At 32.1% G+C, this 21395-nt stretch overlaps 1 protein-coding gene across 5 annotated transcripts in view; it reads right to left on the bottom strand.

Moving 5' to 3' along the window:
- Positions 1-1847: 1847 nt before the first annotated feature.
- Positions 1848-21395, bottom strand: part of LOC148621062 (uncharacterized) — a 140295-nt gene continuing 120747 nt past the window's right edge. For all 5 annotated transcript variants that reach the window (XM_088575062.1, XM_088575063.1, XM_088575064.1 and 2 more), the window contains 26 exons: positions 21218-21366; positions 20621-20807; positions 20255-20322; positions 19529-19840; positions 18946-19130; positions 18359-18518; positions 17862-18037; positions 17030-17230; positions 16318-16521; positions 15517-15723; positions 14793-14921; positions 14205-14417; positions 13636-13842; positions 13099-13302; positions 12787-12891; positions 12208-12348; positions 11479-11667; positions 10967-11114; positions 10209-10372; positions 9717-9986; positions 9040-9322; positions 7826-8158; positions 7079-7382; positions 5985-6136; positions 5255-5394; positions 1848-3952 (listed from right to left, as the gene is read on the bottom strand). In XM_088575062.1, coding sequence (XP_088431188.1) covers positions 3623-3952; positions 5255-5394; positions 5985-6136; positions 7079-7382; positions 7826-8158; positions 9040-9322; positions 9717-9986; positions 10209-10372; positions 10967-11114; positions 11479-11667; positions 12208-12348; positions 12787-12891; positions 13099-13302; positions 13636-13842; positions 14205-14417; positions 14793-14921; positions 15517-15723; positions 16318-16521; positions 17030-17230; positions 17862-18037; positions 18359-18518; positions 18946-19130; positions 19529-19840; positions 20255-20322; positions 20621-20807; positions 21218-21366 — 5161 coding nt within the window. In that variant the 3' untranslated portion in view covers positions 1848-3622. The remainder of the gene's footprint in view (positions 3953-5254; positions 5395-5984; positions 6137-7078; positions 7383-7825; positions 8159-9039; positions 9323-9716; positions 9987-10208; positions 10373-10966; positions 11115-11478; positions 11668-12207; positions 12349-12786; positions 12892-13098; positions 13303-13635; positions 13843-14204; positions 14418-14792; positions 14922-15516; positions 15724-16317; positions 16522-17029; positions 17231-17861; positions 18038-18358; positions 18519-18945; positions 19131-19528; positions 19841-20254; positions 20323-20620; positions 20808-21217; positions 21367-21395) is intronic.

Genomic DNA, 21395 nt, shown 5'->3' with positions numbered 1-21395 from the left:
TTCATAAAACTATGTCAGATCCATGTTGTCAAATGTGTGGTAGAATACTGACGAGCGTCACAACGCGACTTATGATATGCCATCAGTTACGGTAGCAAAAAAAAATATTTTTTTAGCCTTGTAAACAGATATCCATATTCATCCCCTTCTTTTTGTTTACCCACATGCACATTAAAAATGTTTCCTTTTCCCTAACACGTCTTTATTGACTGGTATTATATTGTATTATACTTATAAATTGTTATAATTCTTATATCTCATGAGATGCGGAAATAAAGATATGAATGAATAAGTTCAATAAGGTAATTAAAGATAAAAATTCACAATTCCACAACAGTGGTATATTTTGAATTGATTTTTAATACTTTGCAGTAACTGCCAGTAGGCAAACATGGCAATTCCCGTTCTATATCTTCAATATAGACTTTATATTATAGCATTGCCCAATCATATTACCTCCGCTGGACCAACGTTGGCTTATAGATGGTTTTTATTTGACAGGCTAATGCTGAAACACAACGCTTTGAACAGGATACTGTAATGAATATACGTGCCAAGTTTGGTTTAAATTGGTCAAGTAAATTTGAAGAAGATTTTATAACAATAGGAAAAAAAACTTTAAAAATGCCATATCAGGGGCCATGACTCAAAATAGGCTATATTTTGTCCTGAAATTTTGACTCAATTTATCATATATCGGGAAGTTGCTTGTTTCTATTACCTTTTTTTTGGCCAAAATTTCCTGATTGGCTTAAGTCACACTCCACAAAACTAATCCTAGCATTCCTTTGGTGGTATGACGCTTGTGATACTATTTAGTTTCTGTAAAAGGGCTATGTTGCCAAGGTCATCACTACGAAAGTTTTACGGTCGTCCTCATGAATTTATGGGTCGTTATGGTGTATCCGTCTGCACCATATAATAACCGATTTGTTATATATGTGTGGTGGACGTGTTTTCCAAGTCGGCATTCCAATGAGAACAAGTTGTGCTCCGCAACTCGCTGACCTATTCCTCAACTCTTATGACGCTTACTTTATAGCTGGTCTTAACATAAAAAAGAATGAAACATCGTTAAAAGGATATTTCGATCTTAATTTCCGCTATATAGATGACGTTTTGTCTTTAAACAATCCCAGATTAGGGATTTTATACATCGTATTTACAAAAAGAACTGGAGATACAGACACTACATATATTATGAAGTCAGCCTCTTTCTTGACTTATCTCCAGAGATGTTAGATCTATGGAAAGGGAAAACTCATGACCAAACTATACAACAAACACATACTTCTCATGCCGTATTGTCAACTTTCCTTCTATACCTGCATATGGATTGTTCATTACACAACTTATACATTATGCTATTACTTGCCGAAATTACAGAGACTTTGTGTACCATCTTATATATCTTACTATTAGCTTTCTGAAACAGGGATAGAAGTCATCACTAAATAAGTTTTATGGTCATCACCATGAACTCTTGTATCGTTACCGTACATCCATCAGCACCATGGTAACCGATTTGTACAGTGTAATAGTCTTCCTTCCCTCTTACATCTACTCAGGACATGATATTTTATGTGCAACTCTAAGTGTTTTTCTTGCAAACACCGGACCCTTACCCTACCAGTGCAGCTGGTCAAAGCTCCCAGTTTTTAGTTGCTCGTTTACTGTTGTTTCTTTGTACCTGTTATTTTTTGTTATTTCACGTTCTTTGTTGTGTGACGTGTCTATTCTCTCTGTCTAGTCATAATCCTTGGAATGTATTATTTTGATTACTGTTTGAGTGTCGGTTCCCTTAATATCTTTCTATCAATCATTTTTCAAATAAAAAAAGATACAAATCTTACTGCATATGTTTATTATAACAAATTAATGATAACAGAGGGACAACAAGCCAACAGAAAAATGGTTTTGATTTTTGGAAAAAAATAAACAGTATAATTGTTTTTTTTTCTAAATATCAAAACTCATATTTTCAAAAGATTAATTTGATTAAATTTTAAGAGGTACTGGTTGATGACCAAAGTTTTAATAAAATCTACTTCTATATTTTCATTAATATGGAGACAAATGAAAATTAAAAGAAATTTTTGTACTTATGTGAAAATCATAGACAAGAGGTGTTAACAATTTAAAATTCTATTTCAGTGAAATATGTCATCTTTAAAAATTGATCCAGGTGAAAAGGACCCAGTGCATGACCCTTGGAAGAGGGGACAAATTGCACTGGAAATGATACTAAGCTCCATGTCAAAAATCTTCTTAAAATCCTGGAAATATGTTTGATCTGACTTTTGTCAAGAATTATTTTCAAATTTACTGTGCCTCTTACAAAAATTACAATTGAGTATTGCACATTTTAACAGATGGTTTAACAAGAAAATATTGCAGCATTTCACATGTGAACAAAAAGTAAATGTAAAAAAGTGAAAATTCAAATATTCAAAAAGTGATCATACAATTAACATGGTACTAAAAAAATTGTATAAATATTTACAAATATATCTTTCATTTACATGAGAAAAGAAATCATCTATTTGTACAGTTCTAAGATTAACAAAATTAAATTAAAGTCATCACAACTTTAACAGGAATAAATAACTACAAAAAAGAAATAATTCATTTATACAAATTATGAAAACTCTGTACAAATGTTCAGTAGAAAAATACAAATGTTGAATCATATTTAAAAAAGGAATTCTATCATTATTCACAAAAAGATGCAAATGTTTTTTTTGTTTTTATTTTAAAAAATCAGAGAAATTTCTTTTCTGACAAAGTTTTTTAACAAGGCACTAAAAATTTAGATTGTCTAAAAAAACACTTGGAATGTTGACAAATGGTAAAAATGGATTATATTTTGGAATAAGTTTAACTATAAGCAAAATCAGAAAATAGAAAAAAAGTCAATTTCCTAAACAATAAAAAAATACATGAATCTGATAGGTTAAAGTACGAAAAGTTGATTTAATTGAAAAAAAGGTAAATATTCATACATCTGAAAGGGAAAAAAAGTTCAAATAAACTAGAAAGAATGACCTTTTATATTGGACTGGACAGGAATAACTTTTTTTTACAACAAACAAGAAATGTAAATTAAAAGCTAAAAATTGTAACCAACTGGATGGATAAAGATCAAGTTACAATAACTGGACGGAAACAATTCATAAGCAAAAAAAGAAAAATGGACAGAAATGGCTTACGGTAAGTTAAAAAAAATTGGGAGTTAATAGCTCTAAACTTGATAAACTGGACGGAAAAGACTTAAAATATCACAGTTTGCTCATTAGTTTCTACTGAATAATCATTATATAAATAATATAAATTTCTCTTAATTTCGTCTCATTTGGAATGATGTGTCATAAATTAACAAAAATTAAATGTCATTAAAAAATCTACATAATGAGAGATGTTGAAAAAATGAACAATGAAAAACAGTATAAAAATCTAATCTTTTACATCTGTATAAATAAAAATTTAACAAAACATATAAAAATCTCTTCTTTGATAACATTAAAATGCATAGTTTTTAAGTCTATCTCAAACAAAGGGTCAATATTGAAGTCATTGTCATTAACAATTAAAAACATCAATTGTTTCAATTAGGGTAAGGTCACTATTTGGATTTTTTCACTTTTGATCCTGCAGGAATTTTATCCTCATATCTTTCTGGTTCAATGGTAGAAACAGTTTTCCTTTCAATCTTTTTCTTACACTCATCCATTTTTTCCATCAATTGTTTTTTCTGGATTTCAAGTTTTTCTTGATGATCTTTGTTTCTAGTGAGTTGCTCTGCTGTATCATGTGATTGGTGCTTGGCCGACTTGCCATCAGATCCAGCTAATGACTCAGCCAACGCCTCTGAACTGTCTTGAAGTTCTACTAGTTCTTTGTTTATCTTTGTATAATCTTCAAGAAGATTGTCATAAGCATCATGTAGAGATTCCTACAACACAAGTAAAAATATTACAGGACTTAGTACTAGTCCATATGAAATTCAGACACTGTCAATGATAACGTGATTCATGGTATAGAAAAAACCACCAAACAAACAATGCTTTTTCAGTCTTTGTACGCTACACATTCATGTAATAATGATCATTTCTGCATTCAGATCTGCACTGTTTAGAAAATCATACATTTGTCTCCTTTTAAAATTAACTAAATGAAATCTAATCAGGTGTGAATTTCATGTACAATCTCTAAAATTTTCATCTCAAAAGTGAAACAACCAAATGAAAAAATAAGACCTGTTATGAGATCAGTAACTGTATCTGCACAAGAAATAAAACAGAATTCAGTGGGTTTTTGACATGAATGAATCATCTTCTGTCTGATTTTTATAAAGACGGCTATATAAGAACACAAAACAATTCATGTCATACAAAATATTAATACTTCTGTAGTATCTAAGCTGTGCAAATGCTACTAAATTTTCTTTACTTAAATATCCCATGAAAGATTTTTTTAACAGAACTATGAATTGGGTTAAGAAACCTCCAACATAACCAATAAACAATCAAATATCTCCCACAAAAAGATGTAAGATTTGTGTGAGGATTTTGGTTAAAATTTTTTGTAAATAATTAAGTAGCATTCCAGCTAAGGATCATGCAAAATGTGATTCATGGGTAAAAAGCCTACATATTTCTATTTTTGATATTTTGTTTGAAATGTCAAAGTAAACAGAAATTAACATGTTTTTTTTCATATAACCTGTGTTTTTAGGAGATAAAAATTATATAGAATGCACTGTAGATTTCAAAATTAAGGGAGATAAATCTGTAAATGGCACTCAAATACAATTGAATCTACCAGATTTTCAATGTGGATTATCTCCTAAGAGCAGGCAGATTTGAATGAATAATTACACATTTCATAGTATAGACCCATAAAACAACCTAATTAAAAAAAATGAAAATATGTAGCCTTTTTTGGGGTGTATCACATTTTTCAGATTTTGCATGACAGCTACTTAAAATTTACATCAATATTTAATTTTCCATAAAAATCTCCCACACGAGACGGTGTCAATGGGGGAGAATCTGCCACAAGATCTGTTCTAATTAAAGGTTAATAGGTATGTAATATGAAAATAACAAAGCCATTGTCCCACCAAATTATCCATAACAAATTTTTCTTGAAATTGTATTTTTACAAAATCACATATTTCTCTCCTAAAAGCACCTTCTTAAAGACAACCTCTAAGTACACTTATGCAGTGCTGCTGAAAAGAATGAAAACTTACGACAGAGTCAACTGGTTCCCCAACTGGTTCTGGTTCCTGGTCAGGATCTTGTTTGTTCACAAATGTCTGGTATAATGCCTGTCCTGTCATATTAGCTGCTACAAAACTCATAGGCATTTTAGGTGTTGGTGTTACAGCATCTGGAACAATAATTAGAATAATTGACAAGGAGACTATATGCTAAACAGTTGGGTTAAGGATTTACATTGAAAATTCTAGAAATTTTTATCATTGAAAAATGAAATGTGTTTGCTTGTATCAAAAGAGTGCAGTCAAAATTGAAATGTCAAAGTAACTATGGACTATTCATGATGTTTTTTATACATTTATTTCCACAATATGATAAGATTACCCAGTATTTCATGACATAGATAAAGACATTGCCTCTAAGGTTTTGTTTGATTTAATATATAGTTTTTTTTTCTGAATATGTTTTCTGCTATAGGACAAATATTCCACAGCAAAATTCTGCATTCTGACTTTTGGACTTATTCTACTGCATGTTGCCTTCCTTTGTTTCAATGAAACCTTTGAAGTAATTCAATCCAACAAGAGATAATCAAGCCAACGTCTTCTTTTTTCTTACAAATGCCAAAGTAGCTCTTAACAACCATAAGTCCTACTGTGATTGAGTTGTCCCTGTTGCTAATGTGACTATGGGTCCTCCCTTTATTATCATTCATCATACCAATGACGAAAGTGACTAGCTTTTTAACATTATTAATCATACCTGAAGTTGAGTATTTATGACTGAGTTGTCCTAGATTTTGATCTACAGAAGGAGCCATTCCCTGAGCTTTAGCTTGTTTGAGTTTGTCCTCCTCATCACCCAACATTGACACCAACTTACTAGAGGCAGAGAAACTTGAGAATTTGGCAAGTCTACAAATAGAAATTTTATTGTTTAATTACTATGCCCTGTCCCTTTGAAAGATAGTTAAGAGAAGCCAAAGACATTAGAAACTCCTACCTCTACTTCAGAGGTTAGGGTGGCATCAAGTTCTAAAATAGCTTACCGACAACCTCTAGCATTGCTGGAGTCAGAAACTCCAATTGTTCAGTAATAACATTATAAACTCTTGGATTAGTTCAACAGCAGACAATGGCCAACCAGCATTGTTGGAGTGAGAAATTCAGATTATTAATTTGTCTTCACTTCCAATAATGTAAATGTTTCAATTTTTATGATGTACTAATTTTCACAATTTTCCCACTGGGTAAAAATGTGTAGAAAGTAGTACTCACAAAATTGATTGTCAACAATTCATAACACTTATCAGTTTTTGAAACCATGAAAATTGATACCTGCAAATGTGTTCAGTTGACAGAAACCATGAAAAAAAGCAACTGTGAAAATTAATATGTTTATAGTATCCAATATGATAGGGATGAGCTGCTGAAATAGGTCACCTTTTCATGCTTCACATTATTTAACTGGTATATGGAAAAAGAAAAAATAGTAGAAATTGTACTGTTAATATATGATAAGGCTGAAGTATTAAAATTGGATTGTGAGGAAGGTAAACAATGTTAATAGCATCATGTCAAAAATGGTGTGAATGTGAATGCACAATTAATCAAGTTAAAATGTACTTCAACAAACAAAAACAACACTGTATGGTTATAGGTGAGCTTTTTCTTTAACAATATATATCATACGGAACAAATTTTGATGATCTTCAAATATGATAAGGATAAGGTACTAAATTTGGTAGGTGCGCATCCTTATCTAATATCTAAAACTATATAAAGTGACCCCCGCAGGTCAAAACGCAAACAGTTTTGGAGATAATAATTCAAATTGATTCAACTACTGTAATTTACCTCTGTTGCATCCTTTCTTTGTTGAAGTGGACACCTTCAGAATCTGTACCAGGAAGTAATTTAACATCTAGCAAGTCCTCTACTACTTTCATTTTCTCATCTTCAGTTCTGCAGTCTCCAAACATTGCCTGCAACAGTTGGAGTGCTGCTTGTTCTACACTTACTCCTGGATTTTTCTTGGAAAGAGTCTTTGAAATTCCGGAAGACTGTTTGTACCTGGCAAAGAACAGGTCATCACAGACAACGGCCAGCGCTCTGTGATATTCCCGTAGGAAGGCTGGGTTACTGTCGTCACGTAGATCACCTGTTTGCAAAAACAGAGAAAAAAACAATAAAATTGTTAATTTGAAAAGTATCAACATAAGTTTCAAAACAAAAAAATTCAATAAATGTATAATAAAGGCTTGAATAATTAAAGATAGATATTATTAATCCCCACTGAAGCTGTCTATTATTAAAAGGGAAACTACATGAAATAACATACAAAACTACAACTACAATTTTGTTTATTTCAAGGATAAAAATGACCAACAAAACTGACTCTAAAAAAATTTGACCTAAGTAAGATTTAACTTTTTTTCTATGTTATAACAAAAAAAATAATCCCCACATAATCAGTTTTTTTTTTATATTAAAAAAAATGAAGTCTTATCTTCATAAAATAACTTTCAAACAAGATTTGAGTGAATTCAACTTCAAAGAAAAAAAAGATGCATAAACATTGTAAAGATAAGTTGTTTTTCTTACCAGCTTTAATATGTGCCATAGTGTGAACCAGCACAACTATGAAATCACCGACAGTATCAAGTCTCGCTGATCGGATATACAATATCCTGTTGTTAGCATCGAAATGGAAGGAGTTTCTGTACTGGTTTCTAGTTAGTTCAGGATTTGGTGGAATCTTATTGGCCAATAATATTGTAACTGGAGAATGGCGACACCGAGAAGCAACAAGATCAGCCACAAATGAGCCAAATTTGTAGACAACAAATGTCCGTGAATTCAGTTGGTTTATATCTACTGGTTGAAGTATGTCATCATTACTCCATTCAGTATCTTTTTCTTCTTGGAAACCTTTGCCTGTAAAAAGGGAACGAAAAAAATAAAATGAAGAGAAGTCAAAAATCAACATCAACTTTTTATTAATGAAAAAACATATTCTGTAAAAGTACTTTTATTCGTGGATACCAATTTTTGTGGATTAGTGAAGAAACAGAAGTTCGTGGATTCTTGAATTTGGGGTTTTGAGGTTTTCAGTGTACACATCAATGAAAATCTCCTTTTCCTTGGGAATCAAAATTTGTGGTTTTGCTTACCCACGAAATCCACGAAAATTGGTACCCCACGAACAATAGTACTTTCATAGTAAAGTCTACATTATTTATATATGTCTTCAAAATACCATGGTGAAAAGACTAAATTTTAATGAATAAAAAGTCTTCAATGCAACCTTATCTTGAATCATAATGGAGAAAGAAAAACAAAAAAACAAACAACAAAAAAACAGATGCACAAATTGAAATTCTAAATAGCCGCAACTTCCGTGGCAAAGCATAAAATGATTCTCACAAAATACCCAGAAGCATCAAAAAAGGTGAAAAAATATTTTTTACTCAAAAATTATTTTGTTCATCGAATACTGACTTCTGTGCTTTTCAATCATTGGTCTGACAACATACCAGGTATTTTAATTCCATAAAAAGTGTGAAATTTCTATTGAAAAAAAAAAAAGAAATTACACATATTTGTGTGCTAGGTATACCCCTATTCATTAAAATCCCATAAAACAGAAAGATGATATTGGACAACACCAAAAATCACTCAAAACGTATACCCCATCTATACAAAGTCTATACAAAATTTGGAATCAATCCAACCATTGGGAACCAAGATGGTTCAACAAAGAAGAATTGATGGACCTAGAACATTTAATCTCCGCATCATCAACTAAAAAAACATACCTGGTTCCATTGGGTGTTGACCAGCTGGTGTTACATGAGCACCACTGGCTACCGATTTCTTGATATTCTCCAATTTCTGATACATAGGTGAAGCCATAAGTAAAGCCATCAATTCAGCTTCATTCAAAGGAGCAGCCATTGAATAGGATTGTGGGAGATCTGGTTGCCTTGGTGATGGACCAGCTGGTTGGCTAAGAGTGTCGTCTGCTGATTGACCTTGAGGTGAAGGTCGTGTAGGTATTGTTCCTGGTGCATTGTTTATTTTCTGTTGTAATGCCAGTGCCTAGTAAAGAGAAAGATGTCAGCTTGTCTCAATTTGTTTTGTTCAAAGGTGATTTTTATGCTTTCTTGAAAATAACATATATTTATTATGGTCAAAGCATATTGAGAAGAAAACCATGAAGTGTACACTAATTTAACTACCATGCTAACATGTAGTCTTAATCTTGAATACATTTTAAATTATATAGTTCGAAAAAGTTCCTTTTTTTTCTTGGTTTATTCAACTTTTAAGTAAGGTTTTTACTTAAATCTTCAATTTCCATTGACCCATATTTTAATTTCTAATTTTAACATCAACAAACATTAAAACTTCTGCAAAATTACATACTAATGAAAAATCAAATTCATTATTAACAAATTTTTTGCTAATTTTTGAAAACATCTCAATATCTTACCTCTTCACTCTTCAGTCTATTAGACTCAGCCTTCTGCCTCATTTCCATTTCATGTTTCTGATCATCGTTGTGCTCTTTAATTTCAAGTTTTCTTGTTCTCATTCTGTCTTCACGTCTTTTCTTTAGTCTCTCCTGCAGATTGCTCTGCATTCTGATCTTGTCTGCCTCCATCTTGTTCAGAAGGCTGTTTAAGTCCTTTTCGTGTTGCTCGATTAATCTTTTCTGGTCATCTTCACTGGCACCTTGCTGTTTCAGTTTGTCAAGTTCCTCCTGAAAAAAACAAATAGAAGTTTATTTTCTTGAATAGGACCTTCCTTTAATCAGATTAAAGTAGACAATAATAAAGATTTACACATTATACTTCAAAGAAAATTGGTTTATAACCATATATCTATCTAGTAAGTATTTACCAATACACATATTTACTTGATCACGAAATGTCGACCAACTACATCTGAAAAAATAAATTATGGTGTGAATTAAATAACAAACCTTCATTTTAAGTCTTCTCTCCCTAATCAGGTCTTCTTTGCGTTTGTTCAAAGAATCCACCTTTTCATCATGTTTTTCTTTTTCCCTCTGTGTTTCCTGTTCTAGTTGTTTCTCATATGCTTTCAATTCTGCTTCAAGTCTCTTCTTCTCATTCTTCTCAAATTCTTTCGAAAGAAATTAATATTGAGAATTTAATTTATATCTGACATAGTGCCTTATTCATAAATGTACTTTAAAGAACAATTATTGTAAATCTTTCACCCTTGACAGTTTTGTAAAAATTAAAAAGTAGTTTTCAACTAAAAATCGAATAAAATAAAATATTGAAAAGATCAAACCGTTATACTTCATCTCTGCATTTTCTATCTTAGGAATACAATATCATTTCCTATTTTTAAATTTAAGAACTGAAACTTATTGAGATTTAAGAAAGAGTGGTCAAGAGAGGACCAAAATTTCAGCGTAAATCAAAGGAAGATAATCCAAGGATAAAGAATAGACAGGGAAAACAGAACCACACAACAATTAAAGAACATGAAATACCCAAAATAACATGTACAAAGAAACAAAAGTAAATAAGCAACTCTGACTCCACTAAAAACTGGGAGCATGGACCTGGCACACTTGTAGGGTAAGAGAATTGAACTTTATTCTGATTTCGCAAACAGTAACTTTATTTGAAAATTATAAGTGCAAACACAATTGGAAGCTCCATGGGGATGACAAGAAGTAATAAAGGTCATAGTAATGACCCTTACCCTCTTGTTCTTTCTTTAATTTAGCCTCTTCTTCTTTTCGTTTTTTCTCCAGATCATGTTTGAGAGAACTCAGTTCCTCTGCATTGCCTTCAGCCTCCTTGATACCATCATGTCCAGGTGAGAATTCCTTTAAAGCTGCTGCAAACTCCTGCCAAAGTAAAGTAAAATATATCACAGCATCACTATTACACTCCACCCTAAAAACTATCCACAAATAAAGGCACCACAACAATACAATTTGCTGTAATTCTTTAATATCTCAATTCAATATTTGTAAGGAATCTACTAATATATTACAGTGTTGAAATAATTACATGCCATCCAAGCAAAATGTAATAAAACTGTCTATACAATTTGAGACTGAAAGATTTGTTCTGTTTACAATGGTACAACCTTCAAAAGATGTCTGGTTAAGACAAGTTATGATTTATTTAGAATTTGTTTAAGACTGGCTTTACTGCATTAATTAATTTTACATTTAAGACTTTTTTTCTCTAATATAAATGAAATACCTTGTAGTGTTTCTCTTTCAGATTGAGTTTAGCTTTAGCATATTCCACCTCCCAGTCAGCGAGAGCTCCTTTTTCAATGTCCTGCTCTTCTGAAAGGAGTTTCTTGTCAAGGGCAGATAACTCTAGCTGATGTTGGTTCAACAGCTGGTTTCTCTGATGTTGTAACTCCTCTGGGCTCAATCCCTTCTTCTATAAACAAAATAAACAAACCATAAAATTGCTACCATTTGTTGGGATAAAATACATGTACATACATGCTTACTTTTAGATTAATCCATGCAGACTTATGCTAATACAGGGATAAGGTAATATCACATGAAGTTTTATTGTAATTCATCATATTTAGAATATATTGTCATTAACATTTATTTGTATACATTTTTACACAAATAACTCTAAACATATTAGGAAAAGATATGGTTAAATCCATTGCAAAATTCCTTCATTCATGATACTGACATTCCTCAATAAACTTCAGTGGTTTCTTATCATTTCATGAACAATATTTAATAAAAAGTTGCAGTATAACCAACTAATACAGCATTCTGAAGAAACAGGAAGTTGATATCAGATAGCAACTAAAATCAATGTATGCCCCATCTATACAATGCCACATACCAAATTTGAAATCGACAAATCCATTTGGAGTTTAAAAGTTATGACGAAACTGATTCAACTATACCATCCACTTGTCAAGTGGGGTTATAAAATAGGACATTAAGTACTTACATTAAGAGCTGCCAATTCTTCCTGATGCCTCTTCAGTAACTGATCCCTGAGTTTATCATACTTGTCATGTAGTTTACTGAGAGCATCATCAACCATGATCTTCTTCTTGGCTGCATATTCTTTGTCTAAATCACTCATTTCCTAAAATGGGAAATATTTCAATATAAACATTTCACATCAAAGTAATTTACAAAAATATATGGTTTAATCTACATAGTTTAAAATGTAATTTTGTCACATCTTTAAATTTTTATTGTACATGTAAACATTGCTTTTCATTATAGTTTGTAGTCATCAGCATTTTTTCTTCTAAGCCAATAGGTTCGTCTATGCCACAATCTAGTGTAAGTTTAACAAGTATTAAAAAAAACACAAATCACAAAGCATTTCCTTACTGTTCCGTGAAAACATGTGATTAATTAACTTAAAAAAACTTTTTTCAATATGTAAGATTGTCTAAATGATTTATATCTTCAACATCAAGCTCAACAACTAAATTATCCACAAGGGCTGATTAATTATAAATGAAGCATGAAGAAATAGAATTTAAGTGACCTCAACCCACAAAGTTCAAGTTACCTGTGCTTGTCTGTTAGCTAGGACAGCCTTAATGACCTTTTCACTGTCTTCTTCACCATTCTGTTTAATGCCTTCAGCAATGGCCTGTTTTTCTGCACCTCTAGCCTATGAAGATGGTTAAAAAACAATTTAAGTATTCATTTATCATGGTAAAGTGTGGCATTAGAAAATGAAGATAGTATGAGAAATCATGCTACTTTGCTTTTTTCCCTAGAATCAATGTCGTTATGGGACCTGCCTGGTTGTTAAAAACAGTTGTGACTAAAAATGTACATACACAAACAAAACCTCTTCTCAAAGTAAAATTCTCACCTGTTTCATTCTGATTTCATCCATTTCTTTCTTCTGTTCTATCATTTCTTTAGTTAGGTCGACATCCTGTTTGCGCCTAAGCTCCTCCATCTTTCTTTTCCTCTTTTGAGCCAGTTTGTCTCTAAGGTTCAGGTACTGACGATCTCTATCAGCATCAAGTCGTTCAGCCAGGTCCTCAAGTTCTTGTTCATGACTTGCCATCAACTGAAGACAAAATATCATTTTCCAATTACAATGTAATATGTAAATGACAACATTGCGATTTTGTTGTAGAATTAAGAACATTTTTCAGCTTCATGATATATCTTAAGACCCATTTTTCAGTGTATATTATTGAAGTGATACACCACAATCTACAACAAAATTTTCAAACATCATATCAATGCATTATTTGTATCTGCCTCTTATAAAATGATTTTTTCAAATGAATAAATCAACCAAAAAACAGTGACATACTTAAAAAAAAAAAAACGAAAAACGATCAATTGCCAAAATTTTCCTCCACAGTTTTTTTTTTCTACTTTTCAATTTACATACTGCCTTGAGTTGGTCATCAGATAAATCTGTTCTAGCAGCCAATTCTGCTGCCTGTCTGTTTCTCTTCTCTCGAAGTAACCTCTCTTTCTCCGTCTCGTGTTCCTTCCTCAGTTCCTGTTCCTGTCTCTGAGCCTCTGAGTCTATCTTTTCTCCAAGTTTGTCTCGGTCTTGTTTGTGTCTCTTCCTCATCTCGTCTCTGGTCTTGTCCTGTATAAATGAAAAAAATAAATCTACAAAAACCTATTTGAATTTATTGGGTTTAACGTTTAATATCACTTATTTATACTTAAATCAATCAATAAAATTATTTTATACTGAAATAAAAACATGGAATAAACAATGGACAATGAAAGTGCTGCTTAGGTTTTTGACTAAAGATATTACAATATTGACATATTGACATCTTAATCAATAAGATTCCCTGGTAAACCAAGAAAATTACCTCATAAACATTCATTAAAGTGTTTTTTTTTCAGCAATACAATTCTGCAATGCTATCCCCATGACTGTCAGGCAAAATTTTCAATTCCTAACTAAGTTGGCAAAGAAGACAATGCAGATATACATACATGTTGGTTCTTAAGTGCTTTGCCTTCAGCAGACTCCTGGTATTTCACTTGTGGTACATGTGACAGATCTGTGTCAGGAGGAACATCAGTAGAAGTTGTCTCCCCTGATCTCAGCTGTTTGTTTTGCTCAGCCCTTAATCTTTGAGCCTCAGCTTCATCTGAACGTCGCTGGTTTTCTTGTAGTCTTCTGGCTCTTCTTGCTGCCAGTTTGGCCTAAAACAATACAGCATCAGTAAAAAACAGTAAATTTAATTTCCTCGTACAGCCTCTAATTGCCGAGCCTGGTAAAATTAAACACCTTTCTATTAACAGTTTTTATATCAGGAATACTTTTAACTACAGCATACTTTTTTGTTAGGGATATATTAGAAGACAATTAAAATAAAGCTTTCTTTCAACAAAAAAAGTTATTAAAATCCCACAAAAAGATTTTTGAGTTATAGAATAAAGTGTGAATGGACAAATAGCAGTTAGCCATCACAGGTCCATAAGAACAAATGCCTAACAAATTCCTTTATATTGCCCCCATGGACAAGTAGAAAAGACAAAATCTACAAAACCTGTACTGTATCTGCATGATAAACATACCTCAACTTCAGTGAGTTGTCTGCTTCTCTCCAGGTTGAGTTCCTGGTTCAGAACATCCATATCCTTCCTGTAGTCATCCATCAATCTCTGCATGGCAACTTTCTGTACTTCTGGGCAGTTATCAGCCAACTACAAGATAAAAACATATGATGAGCGACAGAAATTACAAGTATATGGATTAACCATTAATACATATATTGGTAAGAAAAAACTTGACTTGTAGAACTTAAATTGTTCATTGCTTGGCTTTTGGTGGATGACCGTCTCATTGGCAATCATACAAAATCTCCTATTTTCATACTTAAATCTTTTATTAGAGAAGTAGTCTCCATAGCTGGTTGATGATTTATTTCTCAATGCTTGTGCTGTGATTTTTTTCCCAAAATATCATCAACACTTTCAATAAATGAGAGACAACAAATGATTAGGCAAATGTTCAGATGTAAGAGAGAAACCATTTGTTATTTGAAAGTTATTTTTTTTTATATAAAATTCAGCAACAGTTCAGACATAGGATGATAACTTTTGGGGAAATCACAATTTCAAGCAAAATATGGATATTTATATTTTTTTTATTATTACAACATTTTGTAAGTAAATTTGTGTAGAATCATAATAAGAATTTACATTTTTTTTTCAGTTAAAGAAAGAACATCACTTCCCATCCCTATGAATCCACCACTGATCTAAATTATATTTTTACTCATTATCTCATATTACATACATTTTTCACAACATCCCTGTGTTTCTGTTTAAGAGCCCCTGTGTGTTCATCATCAACATTTTTACTAATGGTCTTCAGATGTTCATTCTCCTCAGCGTTCAATTCAGCTTCAGCAGCTTCTAGCTCTTGTTGATGTAGTTTCTTCAGGTATTCTAATTCTTGTTCTAAACCATCTGTGTTACCACTCTCTATCAACCTGGCAGAGAGCTGAAAGTACCATTGAAAATGTATATACATAATAGTAAAAAAAACCAATAAAATATGTTATCTGATATCAGTCCTGATAAACCTCTTCAAGTTTTTTTTTTACTACAGAAGAAAAATCAAATATTGTACTGGACAAAATGGTAACTCGAATCCAATGAAAAGCATGAAGTTGCATACCTTGTGCAAGGAATACCTGCCCCCATGTTGTACTGGACAAAATGGTAACTCGAATCCAATGAAAAGCATGAAGTTGCATACCTTGTGCAAGGAATACCTGCCCCCATTTCATACAGGAAGTTGGTATCAGACAGCAAAATTGCTTGTCTTATCTACATAAAGCAGCACATCAAATCTGAAACTAATCCATCCATTTGAAAACAAGATAATTACAATGAGGTTGGGGCAGACAGACAGACAAGGTGACTCCAATATACCATCAACTCATTGAGTTATAAAATAGAAATAAAATATGAGTATACATAATTAATGGGTATGAAAGGTATGTTAAAAACAAATATTTTCTTAACTTAGTTGCTCAAAGTTGATACTTTAATTTGAAATTGAAACCAATGCTAGAAAAGAGATGACCCATACCTCACTGAGTTCAGACTCGTGTTGGTTCTGCAGTTTTCTCATCTTCTTTTTCTTCCTTTCAGCCATCTTTTCTTTCATGTGAGCTAACTGTTGCTCACGCCTCTGTTTATGGAGTTTATCGAGAGCCAGCTCATTCTCCATGTGTTTCTGTAATAGCTCTACTTTCTGTTTGTTAGTGATTATTCCTTGCTGTTGTAGTCTATCCTGTAGTTTAAAATAAACATTCTATGAACTGTTGGTTCAAACAGTTTTAAAGGCAATAAAATTTTTTTACCTCCATTCTTAAAGTTTAACAAAATGAATTTTTCTGTAAAAAGCAAAGGTTTTGAATTTAGAGAATTTTAAGCAGCAATAAACAATATCAATTAATTTCAACCATCTTTTGTGATGTAATAAATGACATTTATTTTGCCAGTGAAACAAATACCTTTACTTTTGCTTCATACATAAAGTATAACCTAATTAAAATTAGACCTATCAATTGTTCCATTCAGTCATTACAAGCAGTGACTGAATGGAAAAATTGGTAGGACTTATTTTAATAAGATTGGAAGAGAAACAGGCTTTTCAATCATACAATTTAATATTAAATTGAAATCTTCTAATTGGGGAATGCTAGAATAAACTATAGTTTACCTTTGACATTATATATAGTAGTATCTACAACCTATCGTTTTACCCTTAATAAAGGTTAACCCTACAAAAATCATACCATGTGATCTTTGAGTTTCTCTGTCATCTGTTTACGTTCCTCTTCAGCAAGGGTGTGCTCCATGTCCATTTCTCCTTTAGCCGTACCAGCGGTATTCTCTGCCTGCAGAGTGTCGAAAGTAGACTGGGTCATTCTCATTTTCATATCAGCATGGTTGTCATCATCACCTTCAGGAAGTGTTGGCAGTCCATTGTCTTCAGCCTATGTATAAAATGTCTCAAAAGTTAAGAATTCCGTCTTTTTTTATTTGAAAGGTGTACAACTTTAATAACAATAGTTTGAACAGTTTCTCATTAGAATGCCCCAATGTTAACTCTCATATTTAAAACCTTTAATTAGATTATTTTTACTAGTTAATTTGCAAATAATCATTTTTATTCATGCACATGTCTGTTCAATACCCAACCTTCACAGTTTTGTCAAAATCCTTTTCACTGTTTAGGAGGAGAAGGGCTAACAACATACATGGAAAGGAAGACTGACAGAGAGGATGGAAATTAAAATAGAGATTCCTATATACCTCCATCTGGATGGTATAAAAGTCAATAATTGTATATTAATCTTTGGCCCAAATGAAAAGACTGCGGATTGGTTTTTGATGAGGTGAGATTTAGTTCAAGCTAGCGATACCTCTTACAGAAGTTATCTTCTTTTTCTAACAAAATATAAAAAAAAGTTTCCCTGACTTATAAGTTTCATTATTTAAAACTAAATAATTGATCTACAATACAAATGCTGTAAATTTCCAAAAACTCTAAAATCAACAAAGAAAAAAAAAATCCCAAAATGATGATTAAAAAAATTCATAAAAAAATTAAATACAGAAACTCACCTCCTTGTTGTGTTTCTCCTTAAGCTGAGCTTCTCTCCTCTTTCTCTTCTCAGCAAGTTTTCGTCTAAGTTCTGCTGCTTGCCTTTCCTTGTCAGATTCATATTTAGACATATTGGAGTCAAAGTTCTTCTCATAATTGGAGATGATGTCCTTAACTTTAGAATCATTCATGTCACCTACAATTGTCCAAGTAAATTCAAAGATTGGCAAAAGACATAATATTTGGTATATATTAAGACAACACTCCCCCAAATACTGTTAAAACACATAAACTAAAGGGCATAAAGAGAACTGAATGGTTGCAGATATTACCTTAAAAAATTGAAGTAAAGATAGACAGGAAACTTAGACAATTACTGAAGAGATATTTTTTTATCAAATATTACTAAAATTAAAAGCACATCTAATTTTAAAGAATTTTACTATGATAATTAATGCAGACAATCATTTTGAAAATAACAGAATGAAGGATTTAAATTTGTTAAACCAATTTTTACCTTGGAGCTGGCCAGCCAGTCCATTTGTGAGTTGTCCCATTTTTTCTAATTTCTTGCCTTCCTCGGTTTGTATAAATCTCTCCATTGCTTCTCTCTCTTCTTTGTCGAGTTCCTTCTCCAGCTGCATTCTCTCTTGATTCTGTTTTCTCAGTAAATCACCCTAAAACAATCAGAAGAAGAGAAAATAAAAGGTTATTGAGATAAGAAATGTTTGTGTTGATGCAGGCTTGGTTTCAGACATCACCCTAAAAAATTTGCCATCACAAAACACTGTCAGGTATTTGTTTCCTCTCATAATTGCTGGTGATAGTTGAAAATTCTCAGTCAGAGTTCAAATGTAAGTTTATATGACAATCATATAACCATGTAAAATCATTCACTTTTTCCCAACATTCAAAAACTCTCGAGAGCTTCAATGTCTAGAGCTAACAACAGACACTATTCTGAGATTGTCAAAACTAAATTGATTGATTCCCCCTAATAATAATCTGGCCTGTTTTGAAATTTTTAATGGATATAATTTTGGCCTGTTCTAAAAATTCTTATTTCAGATTTTTAAAATAGAATAGGCCCTATGTCAACTTTACCTGTTTGCCACCAGTACCACCAGGTAAGTTGGTGATATTTGTAGTGAAGCTGTCTGGTTGTTTGATATCGCCACCATTTTGGAGTTGATCCCATACTGATTGGTTGATTGGGATGTTCCCAGAGTTCAATCTTTCCAGCAGAAGTTGTAAGGCAGCCATTAATTCAGCTTCTCTGTTACTTCCTCCTGAAAAATGTTTCACAACATGATGACTAGCATACATTCTCTAAATTTGATGTTAGAATTTTTTATTTCCAACTGACAAAGGTTGTACTTACATAATATATTGCAAATTAATGTTAATGTTACCAGTTTCTCCTTATTTTAATTAAAAAAAATAATAACATTGTTAATTAAGCAGAAGTTTACTATGAAATCCTCAGCTTAGGTAATATAATTATTTTTTTGGGGTAAAAAAAGTGTCAGATTCATATATTTTCTTTTCCATTGAAAATTCTAATGTTTGTAAACTTTGAATAATTATTTTGAGCTTTCAATATAGTCCAAATTATTCCTAAAAGAGGTCCAACATTTAACACATGAAGACTTCTATAGAAATAACAAATTCCCCCTTTTTAACCTACCAGCAAATTTCAGTTTTCCACCTGTGCCCAAGTTGATATTGGCATTGACTCCATTGGAGCCAGCTCCCTGTAGTCCATCTCTTTGTTTTTCACGAGCCTCCATGCGACGCTGGAGTTCTTCTAACTTGGCAGGATCTAAGCTTTGAAGAAGTTTCTTCAACTCATCATTTTGTTCACAGATTTGTTTGTAGAATTTACTGAGGTCTTCCTGTTGTCGTGCCAACTGAGAAGCCATGTGAAGGTTTTGGTCCTCTAACTTGTCATAGAAAACTCTTACATTGAAGTTTTCAAGATCATCTTCACCTTTGACAGCTTAAATTGTAAATTAATTCATTTCATTTTTCAACATTCATTATAATCCTTAATAGTATTACCTTAACAAATTTCTCAAACAAAATATATCCCTCTCATCTTGACTCAACTTTCAAATTTCATGATTGAATTTGAAAAATTATTTTTCTCATAGTTAGATAACATCAATCAACCATTTCTCACAAAATAAACCTTAGAAGATCACTTGTAAATATTATTCGAAATTTTGATAATAAAAACCTTGAAATATATTGATTACAGTTGTACATGTACCTGCAAGAGAACTAGTACTAGTCATTGCATATCTCTAATTCTATCAGTTTACTTGTAAAAATACAGGTTTCTTATCCTAGCACTAATAAAATATTTCCAAAGAACACTTAACTTATTTGTAGTGGTTTAAAAATAACCTACCCATACATGCCAGTACATCAGCCTCTGCTCCATCTCCAGTATCTCTAGGACCAAGCTCATCATATAATCTGAAAACAAAAATTGTTGCCTTTTTTAACAAATTTCCTCTTACTTATGTTAACCCCTTTTGCTGCTCAATTTTGCGAGTACCTTTTATTTATATTTGGGTCATGTTTGACTTGCTCTACGTTGTCTTTCAGATGTTCTCCGCTATGTTGCATTCCACATATTTCCCTTCAATTAACATCATCTTCTTTTGAAAAGATCATCTCTTCATTTTAAGTCATATCATTTTACTATGCTTGAATTTATTATATTACCATTTAAGTTTGAATGAAGTGAATTATTTTTAGAGAACAAACTTACCCTCCAGAGCCCTCTGGCCAGTGCTGGTCATCATAACGGAGATATTTAGGTACAGGAGGAGGTGCACCAAGACTTCTAAACTGAGGTTTCCAGTGCTTCATTGGATAGATACCGGCATTCTTTGGTCTCCATACAATCACAGCTACAACCAGGAGGAGAACCAAGGCTCCAAAGAAGGCAATCATTCCTAAATAAATAAATCATAGCATTAATGATACAAAAATAATTCTCAAATGTTTTAACAATATACCAGTAAGGAGCCATAGCTTGAATTTATCACTGATCCTCAGATTTACAGAAAAATATTAACATTGTTATCACCATAAAATAACCCTAACAGTGAATTAGCACCTTACAAGTATTCCTGCAGAGACAAATTTCCAAATTTTGCACCCCCCCAAAAAAAAAAAAAAAATAAAAAATTAAAAAAATTAAAAAAAAAAAAAAAAAAATTAAAAAAAAAAAAAAAAAAATTAAAAATTAAAAATTTTTTAAAAAATTTTAAAATATAAAAAATGCCGCTACCTACTGATATCCCTAAAATGCAAGAAGTAACATTCAATCTAAACACACAAACAAAAACTGTGTACCACATACCAATAATCAATCCCCAGTCTGGTTCAACATTTGCGGGGTCAGACTTGTAGAAGCCTAAGTTCACCAGATTGGCAGCAGTAGCTGGTTGTACGTTAGATGTTCCAGCTGGACAGACAGTTCCACTTGGCTGAACACTAAAGTAAACTATCCTGTTCAAAGAAAAACAGTACCAATCAAC

The sequence above is a fragment of the Perna viridis genome, chromosome 3 (assembly GCF_037379345.1).
Source record: "Perna viridis isolate PV_CMFRI_1.1 ecotype Kerala chromosome 3, ASM3737934v1, whole genome shotgun sequence".
Taxonomy (NCBI): Eukaryota; Metazoa; Mollusca; class Bivalvia; order Mytilida; family Mytilidae; genus Perna; species Perna viridis.
Note: the sequence above shows the minus strand (reverse complement) of the source record. Positions and strands in the feature narration are given on the sequence as shown.